The sequence below is a fragment of the Barbatula barbatula genome (assembly GCF_947034865.1).
Source record: "Barbatula barbatula genome assembly, chromosome: 1".
NCBI lineage: Eukaryota > Metazoa > Chordata > Actinopteri > Cypriniformes > Nemacheilidae > Barbatula > Barbatula barbatula.
The window spans coordinates 6,446,226-6,467,819 of NC_136766.1; the positions used below are offsets into that span (position 1 = coordinate 6,446,226).

Genomic DNA, 21,594 nt, shown 5'->3' on the forward strand with positions numbered 1-21,594 from the left:
TCACGGTTAGAAAAGAATTGTCACAATGTACCCAAGCTATTTCTGGGGCGGTACCCTTTCAAAAATAACACATGTGCACCTAAAGAGTACATTTTAGTACCTCAGGGTACATTCTTTGACCTTTTTTTCTGACAGTGTTGAATAGGAGCACAAAAGACAAGACGAATCACAATTTGTTATGTAAAAACTAAAACGATGTGAACACTGTACATTCATCTTACACTCTAAAAGTGATTTTTCAACCCAGTGTGAGTCAAAAAGGGACAAACAGAACAGTTGAGTAAAATTTAACCAGAGAACGTTTATATTTGACACATAATGGATTAAAAAAATCAAGCATTTTGGGTTAAAACAGTCGAGAATATGTAACACAAAGGTCGTTTTTGACTCAACGCTGGGTTGAACATAACCCAGCACTTTTTAGATTTATTATAAACTACCAAAAAAGTAATCTGTATATTAAAGGAACAGAAATGAAAATTCTGTCATAATTTACTCATCTTTCTGTGTAATTCTGTATTAAAGAAACACATTTGGAAGAATGTTTGTAAAACGTTCTTGGCCACCATTGACTAGAAAAAATTCAATGATAAACCAGAGTCCCAGAACTGCTTGCCAGCCCACATTCTTCAAAATATCTTCTTTTGCTTTTAACAGAACATAGACATTTATTCGTAAACTGGAGGGTGAGTAAATGATGACAGAATTAGTATTTTTGAATGAACTGTCCCTTTAAGCGGCTCAGGTTAAAATAGCAGAAAGTAAATACTAAAGAATAACTATGACGTCACCTGTCCAAGCGTGCACTCCACACCACCCAGGAAGTCATCATCGCGGGTTCCAATACTGTGGGTTCCATGGATGTCGTAGACCTCGAAGCGTAGTTTCTGAACTTCCTCGAAGTAATAATCCAGCATTAAGACTTTAGCAAAGACTGGGTTCAGGTTACTCTTGATCACCTCAGTACGATCCAGCTAAAATACAAGACCACAGAAAGCAATTACTCAAAACTGAGTCACTCAACACAAAGACTTTCTTACTTACTTTTTCCAACACAATTATCTAAACATCCTAAAATGATATATTTATAATTAAAATGATTTTGTAGAATTCTTGCAGAATTTTGTCTGTGCTTTAAACAAAGCTGGATGTTTGCCAACCGAGTAAAAAAATTATCTTGTATTTCCTTCTGAATTGGATCATTTTTTTCACCCCACTGGCAAACAGCTTTTTCTTGTTTTGATCTCAACGTTTTAGTAGATTTATCTGAAAATCTTGTATTGTTTTGCTTTAGTCTAAGAATACGATTTTGCCATTGAAACCAAGCACTGAATATTGTCTTCGTTTAAAAAAAGTGGAAAACGACCATTAGCATTCAGATCACAGCTTGTATTGTTTATTTGTATGTTTCTGTCCAGTTGAAGTTGATGAAAAGACAGCAGAGATGAAGGCCTCGTGGGCCTGAATGCTGACATCTTCCACACATGCAGTCGTGTTGATCATGGCCTTGCTCTCATACAAAACACATTAGTTCTCATTTGTAAATGATCATGTTTTTCTCCTCAGTTCCCCCTGCTTTCCTACTGTTAACTGGTGCATGTCAAAAACAAACAGAGTAAATACAATTATTTCGGAATTAGAATCTTGCTGCGGCAATTAGCTTCATGAGTTAATGTATCATGCTCGGAGATGTATTCTGATATCAGGGAAATCATAATGTTGAGAAATGCTATCTGAAAATTATAAGACAATTAGCATTCAGAAGAGAGAAGGGATCTTCTGTACTTTACTGTCCAGCACATCAAAGCCACAAAAAGATCAGCCAGTTTTCTCTGCACTGTCGAGCTTGTGCAGAGGCTGCAGTTTTTGCCAGAGGGAAACTGGAATCCCCTGGTTAGGCCTGGTTTCCCTCTGAGGTTTTTTTCTCCTCCAATGGAGTTTTGGGTTCCTCGCCACCGTTTGCATACTGTTTTGCACTGTTTGCCTGGCCGAGGGGGCTGCTAGAATTTGATAGTCTTCTTTAATTAACACTGCATATAGGAATTTATTGTGTGTCTGATATTTGACCTTTTATGTTTTGCTTATAGTCAATGTTTTCTTGTACAGCTGCTTTGTAACAATGAAAATTGTAAGAAGCGCTATGTAAATAAAGCTGACTTGACTTGACTTAATGAAAATCACAGGGTTGGTAGTAAGTGATTAAAGGAAAAGGGATTACAGTTATCAGGATACACTTTTTTGGTGATTTCGCACCACGTTTTAAAAGTAGCCCTTCCGACCCTGATAAATCACATCTGTAAAAATAAACAATAAGAATTAAATCCAGCTATTGTAGGAAATGTAAGTTTGTTTCAGCCAATCGGCTCATAAACTGGTTTAAATTAGCTGAATTTTTTATTACCGGCACATTAAATGCATACAAACAATACTATCACTATTCACCACTGTGGCATGTAGGGTGGGACGAGAGTCGTGAGGAAAAGGTGCGAGGCCGGGCATGTGAGTGACAACGAGCGTCAGCTGTGCATGCATCGGCTCGCATCTCTCACAGAGGAGCTTCGGGAGTGACAGGAGTGTATGACGAGAGAGGACCGGGCCTAGACTTTATGTTGTGTTTTATTATATTATGTTGAACATTTTAGGTTGGTTTTGTTGTGTGTTTATTTAATTAAATCTTGTTGTGACGTTCGCCAGTTCCCACCACCTTTCTTCCTTTTATGGATCTTTGTCACATTAACTATTTATTATGACGGAATATATTTGCCTCTGTCAATCGCTGCTAATTTAACACTTTGTCACCAGCATGTCACCAGTTTAACTTTTGTTACTCAATATATAATGCAACAAGAGTGAATGTTCTCAAAAGCTGATCTGGAATTGATTGCCACCCCGGTGGCTGCTAGGAAAGTTCAAACTTCCTACCAGCAACTGCAAAAAAATGCTTGCATTTTGCTGATGGCAAGGGTTAAAGAGGGACAGCCTTTCTTTGGTGCTTTTCTAAAAGGTAATTTAATACCGCCACATCAAATGTGGGAAAGTAACCATTTATATGCAACACGCAAGGTGAATCAATCATGCTCACGCTAAATCAGACTAACAGTGTCAAACCTCTAATGCATTTGCATATCACATATCAAGCAAGAAATGGCCCTCTTCCATCAGACCCCGCCTTGACAGAGTCTGTCCAGGCGATAACATACAAACTAGCAAATAAAATATTCAGTGATCCAATCTACTATATATGTATGTGCCCTTGAACAGAGTTGATGTCTAAACTAACACAACATACTTTAGACAAGTGGTTAAATCAAACTAAAGAAGCTGGCATGCAAGTGAAATATCAGAGAAGTGGTAAAGAAATGTTTGCGTTATATTTCATACCAAGATAAAAACAAAGTGATCAAATTATATTTTGCTTAAATGTCCAATGGAGGATCTATTGATAGATATGCAACATAATATACATTACCAAGTCTTTAGAGGTGTATAAAGACCTTACATAATGAAGCCTTGTTTTTTTATTACCTTTGAATGAGCTATTTCTATCTACATACACCTTGGGTCCCCTTGCATGGAATTCACCATCTTGTTTCTACAGTAGCCCGAAACGGACAAACCGCTCTACAGAACGTGTTTTGTATATTTTTAACTCCATAGGCAAAGAAGCTGAAGAACTAAGTCCTGTGTCTGCTATAGTACTTCGAAAGGGACGGGTGGAGTGAGCTGTTGGTTGCAATTCGCAACCTCACCACTAGATGCAGCTTAATTTTAAACACTAGACATTTAAAGAATAAACTAAAAATCACCATTTTGAATGAGAGGATTGGTCAAAAATGTGAAAAAAATATTTTTGTTTTGTTCGAGAACACGAATAAGACATTTTGTAGCGCTGAATAATTTGGGGCTATAATAGATGACCATACTCGGGGGACGTGGTTATCACTAATGCGAATATAGCTCATTTTTCTGTAGCGAAGCTATATGGTTAAAGTGAATTAGATTATTGAAATGTTTAAACTCAGTAAAGTCTACACTGGATTTCTGTAAAGGTTTGGCAGCCAACTGATTTAGGACTCCCTGCATGGCTACATAAATTTCAGAATAACCACAGTTCCCTCTATCACCCCAAACACCCGCCAGCCTCCAGCAGCTCCTGCAATCACATGGATTCAGGCCTTTTATCAATTCCAAATACATCTGCTGTTGGAAAACCATTTTGTAACAGAACTCCCCAGTTATGGAACAGCCACCCTGCCAACCTCCAGAAATCAGTCATGCTCCCGATATTGAAGTCTGGGTTAGAAACTCAAGTCATGTATTTGGCTATGTTGACTCATGTACACAGCCAAAATTGCTCTTGAAGGCGCAGAGCGATTCTGGGGTACCTGTGACATACAGAGATAATGATGTTGTCAAAGCGCCAATCACTTGTGTTGACGCAAGCTAACAAGTGAGATGAGCCAACAAGCTCTGTGTACCTTTGAAAGCATTTCTAGTCCAAGTCTTTATCCCCTGCCGCTGTTTGTTCACTCCCTTTAAAGACTTATCACCATTTTAAGCTGCTCTGCTGCCAAGTACAATTGTTGAAGGCATTAAATACATCAGTCTGCCCTAAACTCAAGATGAGCACAATAAAAGCAAATCTGTGGGGGGAAAGACATGGAAACATTATTGAGATCTGTGGATGCTTAATAAACCGGTGGCTTTCTCTTTGCCATCTACTTGAAGACGCTGGGCTTGTTTGAGTATTGTAAGAGCAGTTGTAGGAACGAACTGGTGTATGTAGCCCGCATAAAACGGCTGTACCCATTGACTTGCATTGGATTTGCGCCTATAAAATATAAGTGAATGGGTACCGCTGTTGTTTAGTTACCAACATTCTTGAAAATATCTTCTTTTGTGTTCTGCGGAAGATAGAAAGTCATACAGGTTTGAAATGACAAGAGGGTGAGTAAATGATGACAGAATTTTCATTTTTGGGCGAACTATCCCTTTAAACACAGAATCTTTCTTGAGGACATTTGCTGTTACTTGTCTAATAATCCGATTCATGATTTTAATCTGGAGTATGATGAAAAGGGCCAGAATCGCAACACCATAGCAACCAGCAATGATCCAGAGAATCATTCAGAACAAACCTGCATTATACAAGCTTTACTTTTATAGAAATTGTTAAAATATAGTTTCACAAACTCAATATTCATTTTTCCTCCAGTATGAGCAGAGTCATTCAACATCTTTTTTTCATTGTAGGGACGATGTTTGGAGGATAACAGAACCTGACAGCAGTCAGATATTTGATAAGATTTTTATAAACTGCATGACGTCTGAACATCATTTCAATGCCTGGTCTGAGGATACGTCTTTGACGGAAAATTACAGCATTGAAGATTCAACGATTCCGAGTATCTCACACTGTGACGATTCATGCGCTAACTCATCTCATGAGGACATTAAAGCTTAATGTCGGCAGATAATATGACCATGGATCGATGTAGCTTGCTATAGAATCAAGAATAAGGAAGAGAATTTTAATGGTATGCAATATATTGGGATGGGAATAGTACTTATTGCATATGTTTAAGCAAAATGATTCCATGTTATCACATCCTGGACATCAATTCTCAGTGCACACATTCAACACAGGGAGATGTTGACTAATGAAAATGACACGACACATATTGCATACACATTTATATATATACTTTGGCAAACAGTGTGCATGTAAAATGATTTTGATACGGTTTTCTGTTTCTGCATAAATGTTCTGCCATTTGAAAAAGCTCAATTGGAGATACCATGAATGTCAATGATTTTCAGAGTGAGTAATATCTATTCAGAGTTACTATATTTTCTGTAAAGTATTTCTGTACAGTATGCAAAAAACTCATGCATAAAAACATCAACGTGATTCATATGCTTATATCGCTGCTGTCTTTTTGAAACGTTGTATCTCCATATTTTGTGATTGAAACAAAATAATTCACTATTATTGTCAGCCTTTCTGTTTGTTACTGCGTTTTGCATATATCTAACCAATGAAAGTATTTAAAAAAGTGCTACAGTATTGAACCATTACAAAAGTACAATGTTTTTTCTATTTCTTGAAAAACAGCCCAGGGACTTTCGGAAGGACAGCGATGACATTCAGAATAACTATTTTATATATAGTATTTCTGTACAATTTACAGTACAAAAAATATCTATTTGATTTTTTTAGAGAAGAGATTCTATGGAGAGACAACCAGTATTCCTTACATTATATACATTCAGATTGTATAATAGCCTACCCAAGGGAAGCATGGGAATACATTTTAATTCACTCTTTCTCCTCAGTTACAGAACTCCTTTCACACTGCCATTATAAAAATCTTTAAATGGCCGTTCATCCATTTACAATCTAGTACTTCCATCAGCAAAACCACTACAAGCCCTCCACAGCGAATGCTAATCATGTTTACTATCATCTCACACCGTCGGTTTTTAAACAACTTGTTGTAGCGCTCAGACTTTAATCATCACGCAGTGTGAAGACAATGCATTCAGTTTTACAAGCATCTTATCCACACCGATGAGATTTTTGCATCATTTGTCTTATGCTGTTCATGTGGATGCCACTCTTCCTGATGTACCTTTAAATAGCGCTAAATGAAGAGAGGAACTGACAAGTGTTAAACACTGAAGATGTTACAGACGTGGAAAGGAAAGAGCCAATTAGACAGAAAGATGCCGAGCACATGACATGGCCAGCTATTCTTCTCAATCTAGACTTGTGTTTCGCCATCACTGGATAATATGCAACACGGTATGCAAGGAGACCGTCTGTTTATGAAAATCAATTCTTCTTAGAGACACAATTCATTTTGACTGGCAGCAAACCTTGGAAAACCAAAGCAGCGATGAATCATGCCCTGTCGAAAACAATATCTTGGTGATTTTGTCTCGCATTGTTCTGTTTCATAGACTTGCTTTTAAAACATAATCTTTGAAAACACAAAGAATACAGCCGCTATTCTGCTGAACTGTGCTGGCGTCTCTCATTTTGTTCACTGTGATGTTGAACGTGACACACTGGTTGGAATAATAGGGCTGGGATTAAGATTTCATCCTTCAGCCTGACACATTCTCGCCGACAACTTCCCAGCTTCACCGAGCTGTCTTATACACCACCGCCGTGGCTCCAGATATTTTTTTTCATACACTGACTGCTTTGATATAGAAAAAAAACAGACTGCTCTTCGCTTCAAGCGCAAGTGCCCTTTCCTGCTGTGTGACAATTCCCTGCCTAGATTCAATCCAAACAGTGACCCCACCTACCACTGCACTTTCCATTCCAGTTAACCTTCACAAATGAACACTGATATTGGAATATCAGCTGAATTTATTGTGCAAAAATACAACCATCCAACAATATCTCCCAAGGACGATTGCCTTGACCCATCTACTATAGATGTGATTGAAAACTAAGCTATTTTACTTGTAGCTTTACATAGGAACATTATTTATACATTTGGCACCAAATGTACCTTAAAGAGATACTCCACTTAAAATGTTTTATTGTTTCACCAGGAATTCACTCCAAACCTGAATATTTGTTTTGTACGGTTGAACGCAAAGAAAGATATTTGGAAGAATGCTAGCAACTGACAGATCGGGGGCACCATTGACTACCATAGGAAAAATGTAAAAGGTGGTCAAGGGTGCCCCAGAACTGTCAGCTGCTAACATTCTTTCAAATATCTTCGTGTTCAACCAAACAAAGAAATGTATACAGGCTTGGAATTACCTTCTGGGTGTGTCATTCGTGACATCATTTTCATTTTTGGGTGGAGCATCACTCTTTAGGTGCAAATGTGTACCGCCACACCGTCACTTTTTTATCTTTTTCGATAAGCGGCACACTGTTCATACGCACACGACTTCAATTTAGACTCATTGTACACCTGTCAATGATGTGACAAAAAATGAGAATAAAATGAATGTACACATTCGTAAATTTGTTCAGACTCGGTGCAAGGAAGGTTAAAAAAACTTGGGAATCAAACTCAGACCCTGTGCTTACAGAAGAGTACATGCCATCTTTTTAGAGAAAACATTCATAAATACATTTGCATATATTCATATGTAGGGCTGTCGGGATATCAGATTTTTACTACACTGGGCAAAATCATTTATCACATATCTGTCAACATGTAATAATAAATGCTGTCAGTCAAATTTCTCTTTTATTTTGTCTTTTTTGGCCAATGAAACACACTCAAAATGTGAGTAGGGAAGCGGAAAGAGAGCGATTGACACCATTGTGAAGTTTGTGGCAAAACTTTAAAGGGAGCTGAAAAATGTACCTTGGCATCATATGTGTAGTATTAACGCAATATCAAGAATCATGATTTTTCACTCATATTATCAAAACCCCATTCATATGCATAAATATGAATTATCTTTACATATTTATTCAACCATAGTGCAGAATGGGGCAGATCTATCATTGTAAACAATAAGCACACACCGAAAACAAGAGGAAAAACTCACTTCCGTCCACTGGCCCTGGTTCTGTACCATGAGGATGACAGAGGGGTCTGATTTGTTGAGCGTATCTCTGTCCAGCAGGGACTTGCAGGACACACGCAGCTCCACCTTGGACACGCAAGCAGCCGGCCCGCCTATACCTGCCACAGGGGATGTTGCTTCCAGTGAGTCACTCATTCTGATGGGGAGTGTAGCAGAGGACCAGCCCAGAGGTGGCAGGCAACAACGTGTGTCAATGAAGATGAGATCACCTTGATCTTCAGTCCACCTTTACTTATGGATTGCCTTTAACTTTCCGCCTGTCCGACTTCTTTACAGAGTGACATCTCTATCTCTGATTCACTATGAAAAGAACAAGTCTGTTGAGAATATTTCAGGGTGAAGGAATCATTCAGAGGTATCCATTGATGTAACAAGATGGAGAGAATCGCGGATGAGATGTTAAGTTGACAGCATCAGCAATAGACCCCTAAGCAGGAAATAAACGTGTTGGTATTGCAAGTTCAATAGATGCAGGTATGAACTGCATTGTGAAAACACAACAGCATCGCACAAAGACAACTGTAAGCTTAATTTGTACATAATAAACAGAAGAACGTTGGTATGCATGAAAATATGCATTCTAATGTAACTAAATAACGAGATTAAACCTCGTTTCCCATAGTCTCCATAAGCGTTAAGCAATTTTGCGTTACGCGTCTCATTACGCGTAACTCTTCATTTTCAACAAATTAATAAAAGCTTAGATAGAGTGAATACAGGCTATAACCCTTTATAACAATCGCAAAACCACGAGACTGTGTTTCAGTATCATATCACAGGATCCTCCTTTCACATTGACATCCACTTTAGGCGATGAGCATCACACGAGCCATTACGGTACAGAAGGATGATATAGTCGAGCATCTCAAATGCAATTTAATACATTTTTTATAATATTATAAATCACTTGTGGTTTACAGATCAGCCTTGGCTCAGGACAGACACTCGAAATGAACAAGTATCAAACTTGATCTTTTCGTTAATAAGCATCAAGTAGAACAAACGGTTTTAGTGGAGACCTAAAGCAAACCTAAAACTTTATTCGTCTGGTTATTTCGATACCGCGCAATGCAGACAAACGTATTTATTTCGAGTGTTAAACGAGAATAAGATCCAGAAAACGTATAAATATTCAGAGCGTTAGTGTCGATTTTTAATATTGCATTTTCTCCTTTCCGCAGACTTATTCGTATTGTATCGGTGTGCTGTACATCACACGTAGAATCATCCTTTTTGTCCAATGCCTTATAACATTCCATCAAATATACCGGATAATCACACATTGCATTAAACACCATCAACAATACTCTTACTTTCAACTTTCTGGATAACTAATAAACATGCAATCTAGTGGCGAGTATAAATATGAGCGCCAGTGTCTTACCTGCTGTTGCTCCAAAGAAACTCGAGCGCTGATGCTGAAGAGATCTGCCCACAGCTCTGATGCTAAGGAGACCTGCCCACAGCTCTGATGCTGAGGAGACCTGTTTACAGATCTGATGCTGAGTAGACCTGCCCAAAGCTCTGATGCTGATGCTGAAGAGACCTGCCCACAGCTCTGATGCTGAAGAGACCTGTTTACAGATCTGATGCTGAGTAGACCTGCCCAATGCTCTGATGCTGATGCTGAAGAGACCTGTTTACAGATCTGATGCTGAGTAGACCTGCCCAAAGCTCTGATGCTGATGCTGAAGAGACCTGTTTACAGATCTGATGCTGAGTAGACCTGCCCAAAGCTCTGATGCTGATGCTGATGCTGAAGAGACCTGTCCACAGCTCTGATGCTGAAGAGACCTGTTTACAGATCTGATGCTGAGTAGACCTGCCCAAAGCTCTGATGCTGATGCTGAAGAGACCTGTCCACAGATCTGATGCTGAAGAGACCTGCTTACAGATCTGATGCTTAGTAGACCTGCCCAAAGCTCTGATGCTGATGCTGATGCTGAAGAGACCTGTCCACAGATCTGATGCTGAAGAGACCTGCTTACAGATCTGATGCTGAGTAGACCTGCCCAAAGCTCTGATGCTGATGCTGAAGAGACCTGTTTACAGATATGATGCTGAGTAGACCTGCCCAAAGCTCTGATGCTGATGCTGATGCTGAAGAGACCTGTCCACAGCTCTGATGCTGAAGAGACCTGTTTACAGATCTGATGCTGAGTAGACCTGCCCAAAGCTCTGATGCTGATGCTGATGCTGAAGAGACCTGTCCACAGATCTGATGCTGAAGAGACCTGCTTACAGATCTGATGCTGAGTAGACCTGCCCAAAGCTCTGATGCTGATGCTGAAGAAACCTGCCCACAGCTCTGATGCTGAAGAGACCTGTTTACAGATCTGATGCTGAGTAGACCTGCCCAAAGCTCTGATGCTGATGCTGATGCTGAAGAGACCTGCCCACAGCTCTGATGCTGATGGGACCATTGCCAGTGTGTTCGCGTTATGGAAAAGAGTGACACTGAAATTCATTCATGATGAGACAAAGCGTGACAACACGTTTTCCAAAATGACATGAGATTGACAAGAAACGTTAATTATTGAGGATTCAACCAGGAAATCAGGGAAAACACGGATAATAACATTTATATTTCCTCAATGAAAAACATAAACATAAAGTACAGACATTTTGTCCTTTCAGAATTAATGCTGTGATGACAATATCCCGTTCAATTATGTTTTAATTGGAGGTGGTAATGCTGATCACTGGGTTGATGCGTAATTTGTTTAAAAAAATTCAATCTTTGAATGTGGTGTTCTTAGGTTGTGGGGCTTTTTGAAAAAAATGCTGCTTTGTTGCTGTGGCTTCGGAAAACGTCTGTAATATGTTGACTAAGTTGGCATTGACTGCTAATTGTCATAATTTGCACATATGCTAATGAATAACACAAATCACTTTTTCTGGAAATGTACACTAGGAATGGGCCAAGTATTGCCCCAATAGTATAGCTAGTATAAGCTGTGTTATTGAAACATGTGAAATAGTAAAGTCTAAAGATTTTTCATAGTAAAAACGGCAAAAGATACAAAATAGCACTGTTACACTATTACTTCTCAACAAGCTCTTTGCTGAATTAGAATGATACGGCCTTACGTAACACATGTTTTAGCAATAACTTTCCTCACCCACCTGACCCCATTAAACCAAAATTTGAGTATGATACCTTCACATAGGCTTTTAGGCAAAAATGGTGTACTTAGCACACATCAAAAGAGAGACAATTGAGATAAAATCTAATTCAACTCGTGCTTTGGCGGCTGAGATAACAGAACATAATGCCATGTGATTCTAGAAGCATGTAAAGAAAGATATTTTAAGGTAAGATTGAGTTTAATAAAATAAGAAATTGGACTTGTTTATTTGGAGGACATTTTCTGTCATGTCCTTATGCTAGCTGCGATATTTACTATAATTAAATTATGTCTCATTTAAACAGTACATCAATTAGTGGCTTATAGCGGCTTGAAGATATACTCACAGGTGAAACACCCACACTCATTCTCTAGCAATTGCCATCACTGTATTTCCAAAGCTTATTCAGTCCACCCACAACCTTTTTCAGAAAAAACACTGAGAGAGTTGTCCATATCTTATATAACCCATGCATGCCAACGTAAAATGCGTCCATTAATCCCATTTATACAAAGTATTCTGGAACACATCACCACACGTGTTAGGAAACATTCAAGCACCATTCATTTCATTCTCATTGGGGTTAACATTTCCAGAAATATAAAACCTAGAACTGTTTATATACATCAATTAAAGTAAACAGGTCATAATGCACATGCTCATCTTGTAAACAATGAAAACAGAAAAACGTGGGAAACTAACCGATATGCAACTGTTTCTCTTTTGGGATTGAACCAAACGCCAGCCCTCAATAAATTAATTGTTTTAATAGAGAAAACCTTTTCTTGGTTGTTTACTCTGTAACACTGCTATATAACATAAAGTGCAATATGCTAGAGAAAATATGCCACAACTACCTTAAGGGAAATTCTGTCCATGCACATTTATATATTTATATTCCTCCTCTCCCTTCCGCGGCCAGCTGCTAGCCTGTTATCATCTCTAATCATGTATTCTCTTGGCCAATCACAAACTGAGTTATCCATGCAGGTCTAATGTTTCTGCTTATGACCCTAATATGTTGACTGCATTAAAAAACTATATCTGAACGCAAGAGCATGTAGGTGTTTTAACATTTGAAAGTTGTATTCCATTCGTCTCTTTGGTATAGCGGAGCAGAATTGTTTTTCTGAACATTTTTATTTTAGATCAAGGTAAAGAATGAAAACTACATATTGAGGTGTTAGCAGGTGACCACTCTTAACCCATTCTACTGCAGTTTCCAACATTCAAGGGTAAAACTAGGGCACACACTTCCTTACGTAACCTTATTCATGGTTATCTCCCTACTCATCTCTCCTGGGTCAAGATATTTTCGGTGTATTGATCCATGTGTAGGTTTTTAGGAAAAGATCTCTTCTGCTTCATTGATTGCAGTTTCTTTACTTCACTGATAATTGATTTCAGCCACTTCAGGTTGAACACTACAGAAACACGCCATTTTGTGACACCAGAAGTCTGGCCTCATCATCCTCGCTCCGCTTCACTATAATGGTCTCTTAGCAATAGGTCACTGAAACATCCAGGTCTAAAAACGTCAGGTGTGTTAAACAGGAGATATGTATTATAGGAAACTACCTTAAAGGTCCAAACAGAAAGAGCATAAAGAGAATAAGCGCCCAATGAAGAAGAGAACAAAAATAGGTATGAGGAGGAGAGAAGCAATGTTTGCATAACACACCCACAGTCGATCCCAGACACTGGACAATGACATCATCTGTAATTCATACTAAATCACAGATTAATTACAATTAATACTACAATACTACAATTAATAATAATGTGGAAAAAGCAGCAGTTACAAATTAACAGCCATCTTCAACAAATAATGCAAGAAAATAAGTGTGGTAAGATGAAGTTAACGTACCACTACCGGAGACCGTTCTGATAAAGAAAATTATCAAAACGATGAAAAACTTCAGGTGTCACTCACATACGAACAAAGCATATATTTTAAAGTGAAATATCGCCATCTGCTGGAGAATATTCACAAGCATAAGGTACAGCCGCAGAAAGAAATGAGACCATTCCAGATTTTCATTTCCGCTTTTCTAGATGTATTGTGGAAGCTCCAGTCCAGTGTCTTGAATTTCAATAAAATCAAAGCCATCCAACAGCTGATACCATAGCATGATAACTGATGATAAATCGAGTTTATCACATACACTTTCAACAAATTTTACTGTTGCATTGCTTAAACGTGAATATGAACTTTTCTTTGCAGTATTGTGTCATCTTGACCAGCTTTCTGCGCACCAATGCAAATAGAAAATCTTTTCATTTGAACAAAATATTGTTAGTAGTTCACAGAATGAAACTAATGATCATTTTACCCCAAAACATAACCATACAGTACATTTTTGATTTAGAAAAACAAACCCAGAAATGGTCATTTCTTCCACATCTGTAATTTCAACACCAAAGCAACTAAATACTCACTCACCCTACTTTGATACAAGATTGCAAATGCACTAACAAGAAAAGCCCCGGAGAAAAAATCTGATTACGGCACCCATTACAAGAATCTTTTTACCTTTACGAATATCACACTGATATTTGAGCAGCAAACACAGCATCATCATTGAAAATGATTCAGAAACTGCACACATGGTAGACTCTAAAAAAACGACTGCAAAAACAAAGGCTTTTTTGTCACATTTATTTTTTGAGAGTTCTTTACAAATTTTGCTTATTTCTTCTTTTCCACATCCTGTTCTGCGGCCTCCTTTGCCCTCTTGGCACGAATGCCAAACAAACGGGCATGAGCACGGGTCATACGCAGGGTGACAAAGGCCTTGAAGTTCTTCTCATCCTCCGTGATCACGTGGGCCTTCTCTCTCTTGTGAACCTGGACAGACCGTGTACACTCCAGTTAGAACATGTTCCACAGGCATTAAAGAAATGATTGAAATCCATGCAAAGTAAAAAGCAACCCTTTATGACATGACTAGATCTTCAATATACATACATTTCTGATGGGCATGACCGGTCCAATAAGCTGTGTTGCCATCTTAAGCTCCTCCTCCTAAAGAACAAAAAGCGTTACATCGAGACCAAAATATTCAGGAGTGAAAAACATTTTTGCTAATACTATGCAGTCATCAGCTGGAAAAGGGTTCAATGTGAATCATCAAGGATGTACAGAGATTCCGGAGAAATTTTCATCATTTGACTGCAAACAAGGTCTAACATGGATCGAACTTGACGCTCAAACAAAATGCAAACTTGCAAGTCACTGTAAACCATAAACTGTGCTAAATTGCAATGACAGGTTAAAGACATTGCAAAATGAGTTTCATTCTGAACTAAATGAAGGCACTTACGGTGCTGTCTCCCTTCTTAGGTGCAGCAGCCTTCTTGGGGAAGATGATGAGTTTGGAGCGGTACTCCTTCAGCCTCTGTACATTGGCCTGCAGAGACTCTGCGGATCGGTTACGGCGACGGGGGTCAACAGCAATGCCAATAGTGCGGGCATAATTTTTGTTAAAACCTGCAGCCTGTGGACAGATTAAGGTACAATACAAGGGTTCTAAGTGTGACATTGAGCAATGTAGTCCTGGAGCTGCTGTAAAATCACAAGCGTTCAATGTATAAAACAGTCATCAGCAAAATGGGTTCAAGGTGTATCATCAAGGTGGTACAGCGATTCCGGAGAATTTGTCATCATCTGACTGTTTGAAATTAACATAACCCTACATCAGGAAGTGTCACCAGCTAGAAACTATAAAACATTAAACAAATTCACTTCATTAAACAAATGCTTGAAATATATTTTTTACCTTCAACTCCTCCAAAGTGAACCCACGTCCGGCTCGGACCTTGGTGTTGTACCGGACGGTTGGACACCTGACTGCCGGCCGGAGAGGTCCACAAACCGGTCTCGGGGCGATCTGTCGAGCCTTAACCTGACGGGCCTTGCGCCTGTGGAAACGGACCAATGAGGTACATCCTACAAATGGTTTCTTGCCACAAGGCTATAAAGGCATCACATCTTACCTGCGGAGCTTTCTGGCAGGCTGGTTGAACCAAGTACGTACTCTCCTCTGCCAGTCTTTATGAAAGTGGGGGTTCAAAATCATGCCATTCCGGTTGGGAGCCATGATTGCTCACTCCTATTGCAAAACACACATAACAGTAATGAGCAGACAGGCCCATTTCTACATGCTAAACGCAGTTACAATTAAGAATGTGGCAATGCACAATTTAAAAAAGAAAACCACATTATATCTTGATTTATAACCATTATTATAATGAAGCATACATCTTTGTATTGCCAATGACCGGACTTGGTGTCATGCTTGCGGCGCTAGTCAGTGTAAACACACGGTAAACATCTCTTTCAGCATCATTTTTAAATAAAACAATATTTCAAACTTCATATTATATTTCAAACTACCGACTTGCTCTTAAAACATTTGAAATATATGCAGCCAAGTGCACGAAGTACGAGAGACTCCCGCCGAAGGTTCAGCATACTAACATCAACTTTTTTTAGTCTAATCAAAGTACGACACGAACAATAATGGCAATTTTGAATACATAACAAAGTCATCTTTAAGGCTGGACACATTTGAGCGCCGTCTCGTGAGCTAACAATAAGGATTAAAACGGATAAACTTTGTGTTGGATGGAATAATTCACATACCGTCCGTGGCGGAATATGGCTGAAAAAGGAAAAGGAAATAGCGACGCAAGGTTTGGTGGGATATGCAGAAAAGAACCAATAGCAACGCTGGACGCGCCGTTGACCCGGAAGCGTGAAGCTGTTCGACATATATGAGCACGTGGAGGATAAAGCAAATTAAAAGTTCAACGACTAATACCTGTTACCGAAGAAATGCGTGACTTTGACAAAGTAAAATAAGAGTAAGTCATCTTAAGTCAAAATAAGATATACGAAATATAACCGAAAATAAATAACAAAACACTAAACCAGGTTAATTATTTAAAAATATTGATATCATAATGTGCCTTAAAATACGTGCTACTTCTGATCATAGTGATCTATATAGAAAACTGGCTACTTCATAAAATGTGGAAGTAATCTGTTTTATTTGTAGGTTAAATAACGCGTATGTGTCATCTGAATTGTGACTCTTATATAGACACGTGTTTTCAATCGGCCGCTAGGGGATTTTGTAAAGCATGGTTGCTCTTTCACAATTGTTTTGATTTGGAGAATCACTGCTGCTTAAATCTTTATAGTATCTTTAAATAATGTAAAAAGCGGCCATGGTCTGACACAGGGGCTTCTCAGACCTTCTCTGTGTGTGATGCCCCCTTCTCTAGGGTGCACTTCTTTGTGACAACCCCATTAAATTGTAGGCTATGACACAGTCTCAGAATTCATATAAACCCAAACATTAATTTATTCAATGCCTTATATAAATGACTGTTGGCCTTATTTTCTAATGTTTGACCACACAGAATTGATGATAAATTTCATCAAATGTAATAGTTGTGACCTCCCTGGTGCCACCGGCCTTTCTCTTTGAGAACCGGTCGTCACAGATCTCAAATGTTTTTTTAATATCACATTCTGTATAGATTTATTATTGTTTCTGGTGTGTTTTTGTTTCAATTTGCACACACTGTACGAATAGATTTGTTCAAACAATAGGACACTTGATCTTTTCTCATTCACAAGTAAGCGCAAACGCTGCAGCACTGCATTTACATTTAGCAGACGCTTTTATCCAAAGCGTCTTACAGAGTTAAGACTTAAACAGAGAGTTCAGGGAGAAATAAGGCGATGTGAGCAATGAGCAATAATAGATGTTAATACAAAGTTACTAATTTCAACAAAACAAGCATTACTTTTTGTAAACTCTTTTCTAGAATGATTCAATAGAATTAAATATTTATTATTATATGTCCTTGATGCCGATGCCATGATAAAGGTTACAATGTATATGTGCTAATTTATCTTTCTATAATTTTAGAATACGACCACATTAATATTAGTTTAAAGTATTAATAGTTTAAAGTATATGTACCTATATGTTTTGGATATTGGCCAGGCCAAAAAACATTATATATATTTAAATAAATCTCTTTCTAGGCAGAGAAATGTGAAAAGCTTGACACATTTATCGTCTTTTGCACCACTTTCAGACTTTCTTCTGGATTGCAGAGAAAGAAACCATGATCTCCACTTCATTAATCATTGTTAATCAGAACACTAAAACACTTGTTGTCCTAATCTCAGGGCAAAGGTCAAGGTTTGCTCTACTGCAGAGTGGTCACAGTGATATTGTTCGTGTGCACATTTTGTTCCCCATGTAAATCTAAGCATCAACACAGAGGAAACAATAGCTCTGAACAGAAACTGTGCATACGGTAAAAAAAGCTGCAATGGTTGCGAAAGAAACCATGATGACTGCATAAGAATATTTTAAAACTGTTTGCATTTTACAAATATCACGTGCATTAAAACACAATGTTCTCCTTTGCACGTGCAGCATATTTCAAATTCAGCAGTACCTGATCATGTATCGCAAATATGGTAATAGCTAAACTAGTGGTGTCAGCACAAGAACAACTAATGAGATGAAAGTTTAATACATGTTTAATACAATCAGCAAAACCAGAAGTCCACGTTAAGCACCTCAAACTGTATCGGAAAGCCCTTTGAAAGATTTGGCTTGTAAAACAGCAAAACACATTGCTTATGTAAACTACCACATTACACAAGATTATTTGGGTTGGGGGAAAATTACAAAATCAAAATAAATATATTTCAAAGAAATGTATTAGTTCTAACAGTGGCGTTCTAACGTAACCATCATTATTATAATTTTAGAGGCTCTGTATATTATTCATATCACATAATGTTTCTTGAACACCATTATGAATCAAGAGATTTGATGAATTGTTCATAATCGGCTTCATCCATGAGGGCATCAAGTTCTGCAGGTTTCTCTATGGTCATCTTAACTAACCAACCTTCAAGATGGAGAAATGCATGTTTATGTGACATATAAGACATTCTGTGTCAAATGTTTTGCTTCAATAAGAGACGCACTCACCAGCTTCGTAGCAGGCCGTATTTACTAGTCCAGGGATATCTGCCAACTTTGTGTTGATTTCGGTTATCGCTCCAGTAAGTGGAGAATACAACTCGCTCGCTGCTTTGACGCTTTCTAAAGCACCAAACTCCTCTGAAAGGATATTACAATTTATCTCTCCAGTGCTGCAACAAGTAATATGAATTCAAATTATACCAGTTCTTACCCATTTGTTCAAGCTTTGTTCCCACTTCTGGAAGCCCACAGTACACCACATCACCTAATGCTTCCTGTAGGGAACGACGGTAAAACACAGTATTTAAAGAAGACCAATTTAAAGCAAAACTGTAAAAGTAAATATTACAATTATAACATTACGATGCAGGATATCACTTTCAAAGCGAGTCGACTGCATCTACTCTATAAAACAAAATCATTTGAATGTTTGTTTAATTGTATGTGATTCGTGTGCGTGTTAATCCAAAATTTGTCTTAATAATATTTTATCAAAACACAAAAACTTGCATTGGAAAACATCTTTTCCCTTTTCTGTCATATAGCAGGAATGGGTTGCAAATACAGTTTTGCGTTGCATTTCAGGTGCATTACCATACAGAAAAACAAACATTAAATGTGTCGCTTTTGTAACCCCTTAACATGCACAGAGACCAAGGAAAATCATTTTATAGTGTCTGCATTTGTAATTTACATGAATATTCCATCACCTATTCAGCAGTTGAGTAATAAACACTCAACATTTATGTTCTGAACTTGTTTTTGCAATCAATAAAATGCTCAAAAACAGGGGTGCTTATGTAAGAGGCTAAACGTCTATTTAAAGAGGTTTGAGAGTTGCAAACCTGAGCATAGTTGCTGATGCCAACCGTACCTACACCGTCCTCCACACGCACCCATTCATGTTTGTCTGTAAACTTGAGAGCTGTAGAGACGAAACAAGAAAAAGTTTAATAATTCATGACGCTACTGGGAACAGTTTTTATATATACCGTATTAACTTCTCAGCATATGACCGTTGAACATTTGGCAGGTTCATCACAAGGCGTTCGTTATTTTCAGACCACAGCTTTCAGAACAGCGTGTTTCTGTAGCTCGGTTGGTTTTGCATTAGAAGCACAGCAGACGTTTTTGATTTCCAGGGAACACACATATGGATAAGACATCCTGTAATGCACTTTAAGTTGTTTGGGTATAGGTGTCTGCCATATGCATACATGTAAATGATTTCGTCCCTCCTGAATTATCTTATCTACCTGATCACAACAATAAAATAGTGCAATGTGCAGTTTCTGAGGGTGGAGGCACGGATCAGGTTAAGGCATGCCGACTAGTTACGTTTCGCTGTAACTCCATTTACTCTTACATACAAGAACAATTTAATAAGAGCTGGACATGGAAGATGTGACATGACAAGTAACCATTAAACAGCTTACGAAATAAGACTCTAATGCTGTAAACAGAAGAATCATAGTGAAAAACTGAATGTCTCACTTGATAGATCCGATTTTAAATGTGATGCAGCATATATATAACAAATGTTATTCTGGAGTCTCCAGAGGTGCAATGCCTCAATCGCTTCAGATCAGCCCGTGCAGAACAAATACAGGTTTAAACCAGATTGTGAACCGGGCTGAAGCATGTCCGTGCAGGACAGTTATGTGGTTGCTTCTGGATGCATCTGAAGGAAATCTGAAATCATCTGTAAGAAATGTCACATCACACCGAGTCTCATTTGAGAAACAAGCCGATTTTCAGAAACGTTCTACATTTCCCAGAGCTTTCGGAGTCGGGGGCCTCTGGTCAAACTTTAGATGCTGCATGCGCTCTCACTTATAAATTTAGCTTTTATATTCTTTAACGAGACACACGTAAACATTCAATAAAAGCAGGAAAACAAGAAAGTAGGGGAGAGTGGGGTAAAGTGAGACAAGCCCACTTTTTAAAAAACAATCATATTTTCACTGCCCTTCGTCCTGAATACATTCTGGTCATTTGCATAGCTAGGAAACATCCTGGATTAATGGGAAATGTGTACATTTTACTGATATATCATTTTAGCTCGCTTAGAGAGGAGCAAATGTAAAAAATGTCTCGCTTAACCCCACTCTCCCCTACATCCCCTGCAGAACAAACTATTTAAGTCGGTGAGAAAAACAACTCATGCAATGTAATGTAATAAGACAGTAGAGCAAAACAGCAACGAATTCAAAGGGATAAAGTGGAATTATAAGAAAAAAGGTCCGGCAATAAAAGCAACAAATCGGCATCCGGAGACCGAAACCAAACCTGTTAAGTAACCAAAGATGGACAAATGTTACATTCTTACAACACATGTTACATGTTACTCTGTAGCATATCATCTGATAAAGCACACGTTTACTTTCAGCATATCGAGGTTTTTTTCATCAAAGAGGAAAAGACAAACAGGGTGGCTGCGGTTCAAGTTATAATAAAGTTATACAAGTAATAAAGTTTGTACCTCCCGTGAGCCGCGAGCTCGCGTAAAGCGTCCTGAACTCGTTTGATCTTTGCGGAACGCGTCGCGTAGAGATGCGTGCGGGTCTCGTGAGACGAGGAAAGTTTGCCGAAACGCATCGGACCGCGGCGCACATCGCCATCTTCACCGATCATTAAAATAACAGCCCGATGCACTTGACCGACCGCGCGCGCGACAGGGAGAAGAAGCGCGCTCCCGCCGAGATCGATAGAAGGAACATTAGACAAAGTCCAACCGCGATGAACACAAATGAACGATTTGTTTGTGTTAAAGGACACGAGTCTGGGTTCAACGGATAGCAAACTATAGTTTCACAGCCATTGGACCAGACGTTTTTAACTGCTGATATATAAAGTATAAGTAATTAAACTC

At 38.5% G+C, this 21,594-nt stretch overlaps 3 protein-coding genes across 3 annotated transcripts in view; all 3 read right to left on the reverse strand.

Moving 5' to 3' along the window:
• Nucleotides 1-9,972, reverse strand: part of cpne7 (copine VII) — a 36,056-nt gene extending 26,084 nt beyond the window's left edge. The window contains exons 1-2 of the mRNA XM_079451413.1: nucleotides 8,533-9,972; nucleotides 792-974 (exon numbers count right to left, since the gene is read on the reverse strand). Of these exons, the coding sequence (XP_079307539.1) occupies nucleotides 792-974; nucleotides 8,533-8,706 (357 nt within the window). The 5' untranslated portion in view covers nucleotides 8,707-9,972. The remainder of the gene's footprint in view (nucleotides 1-791; nucleotides 975-8,532) is intronic.
• Nucleotides 9,973-14,342: 4,370 nt separating this feature from the next.
• On the reverse strand, nucleotides 14,343-16,774 carry rpl13 (ribosomal protein L13). The gene is made up of 6 exons (XM_079464732.1): nucleotides 16,346-16,774; nucleotides 15,697-15,812; nucleotides 15,480-15,621; nucleotides 15,024-15,197; nucleotides 14,669-14,725; nucleotides 14,343-14,548 (listed from the first exon to the last, which is right to left on the reverse strand). The coding sequence occupies exons 2-6, from the start codon at nucleotides 15,798-15,800 to the stop codon at nucleotides 14,390-14,392; spliced, it is 636 nt and encodes a 211-aa protein (XP_079320858.1). The 5' UTR covers nucleotides 15,801-15,812; nucleotides 16,346-16,774; the 3' UTR covers nucleotides 14,343-14,389.
• Nucleotides 16,775-18,250: 1,476 nt separating this feature from the next.
• On the reverse strand, nucleotides 18,251-21,546 carry gcshb (glycine cleavage system protein H (aminomethyl carrier), b). Its single transcript, XM_079464744.1, has 5 exons — nucleotides 21,205-21,546; nucleotides 19,568-19,647; nucleotides 18,934-18,997; nucleotides 18,729-18,860; nucleotides 18,251-18,645 (listed from the first exon to the last, which is right to left on the reverse strand). The coding sequence occupies exons 1-5, from the start codon at nucleotides 21,341-21,343 to the stop codon at nucleotides 18,548-18,550; spliced, it is 513 nt and encodes a 170-aa protein (XP_079320870.1). The 5' UTR covers nucleotides 21,344-21,546; the 3' UTR covers nucleotides 18,251-18,547.
• Between the last annotated feature and the right edge of the window lie 48 nt (nucleotides 21,547-21,594).

What these genes read in the sequence shown, in the direction of transcription:
- gcshb (XM_079464744.1), bottom strand. Translation starts at nt 21,343, where the DNA reads ATGGCGATGTGCGCCGCGGTCCGATGCGTTTCGGCAAACTTTCCTCGT. An exon ending in GAGCTCGCGGCTCACGGGAG is followed by an intron (nt 19,648 to 21,204) that starts GTACAAACTTTA and finishes TCGTCTCTACAG; the next exon opens with CTCTCAAGTTTACAGACAAA. An exon ending in AACAAAGCTTGAACAAATGG is followed by an intron (nt 18,861 to 18,933) that starts GTAAGAACTGGT and finishes ATATCCTTTCAG; the next exon opens with AGGAGTTTGGTGCTTTAGAA.
- rpl13 (XM_079464732.1), bottom strand. Translation starts at nt 15,800, where the DNA reads ATGGCTCCCAACCGGAATGGCATGATTTTGAACCCCCACTTTCATAAA. An exon ending in CCTGCCAGAAAGCTCCGCAG is followed by an intron (nt 15,622 to 15,696) that starts GTAAGATGTGAT and finishes CCGTTTCCACAG; the next exon opens with GCGCAAGGCCCGTCAGGTTA. An exon ending in CGGTCATGCCCATCAGAAAT is followed by an intron (nt 14,549 to 14,668) that starts GTATGTATATTG and finishes CGGTCTGTCCAG; the next exon opens with GTTCACAAGAGAGAGAAGGC.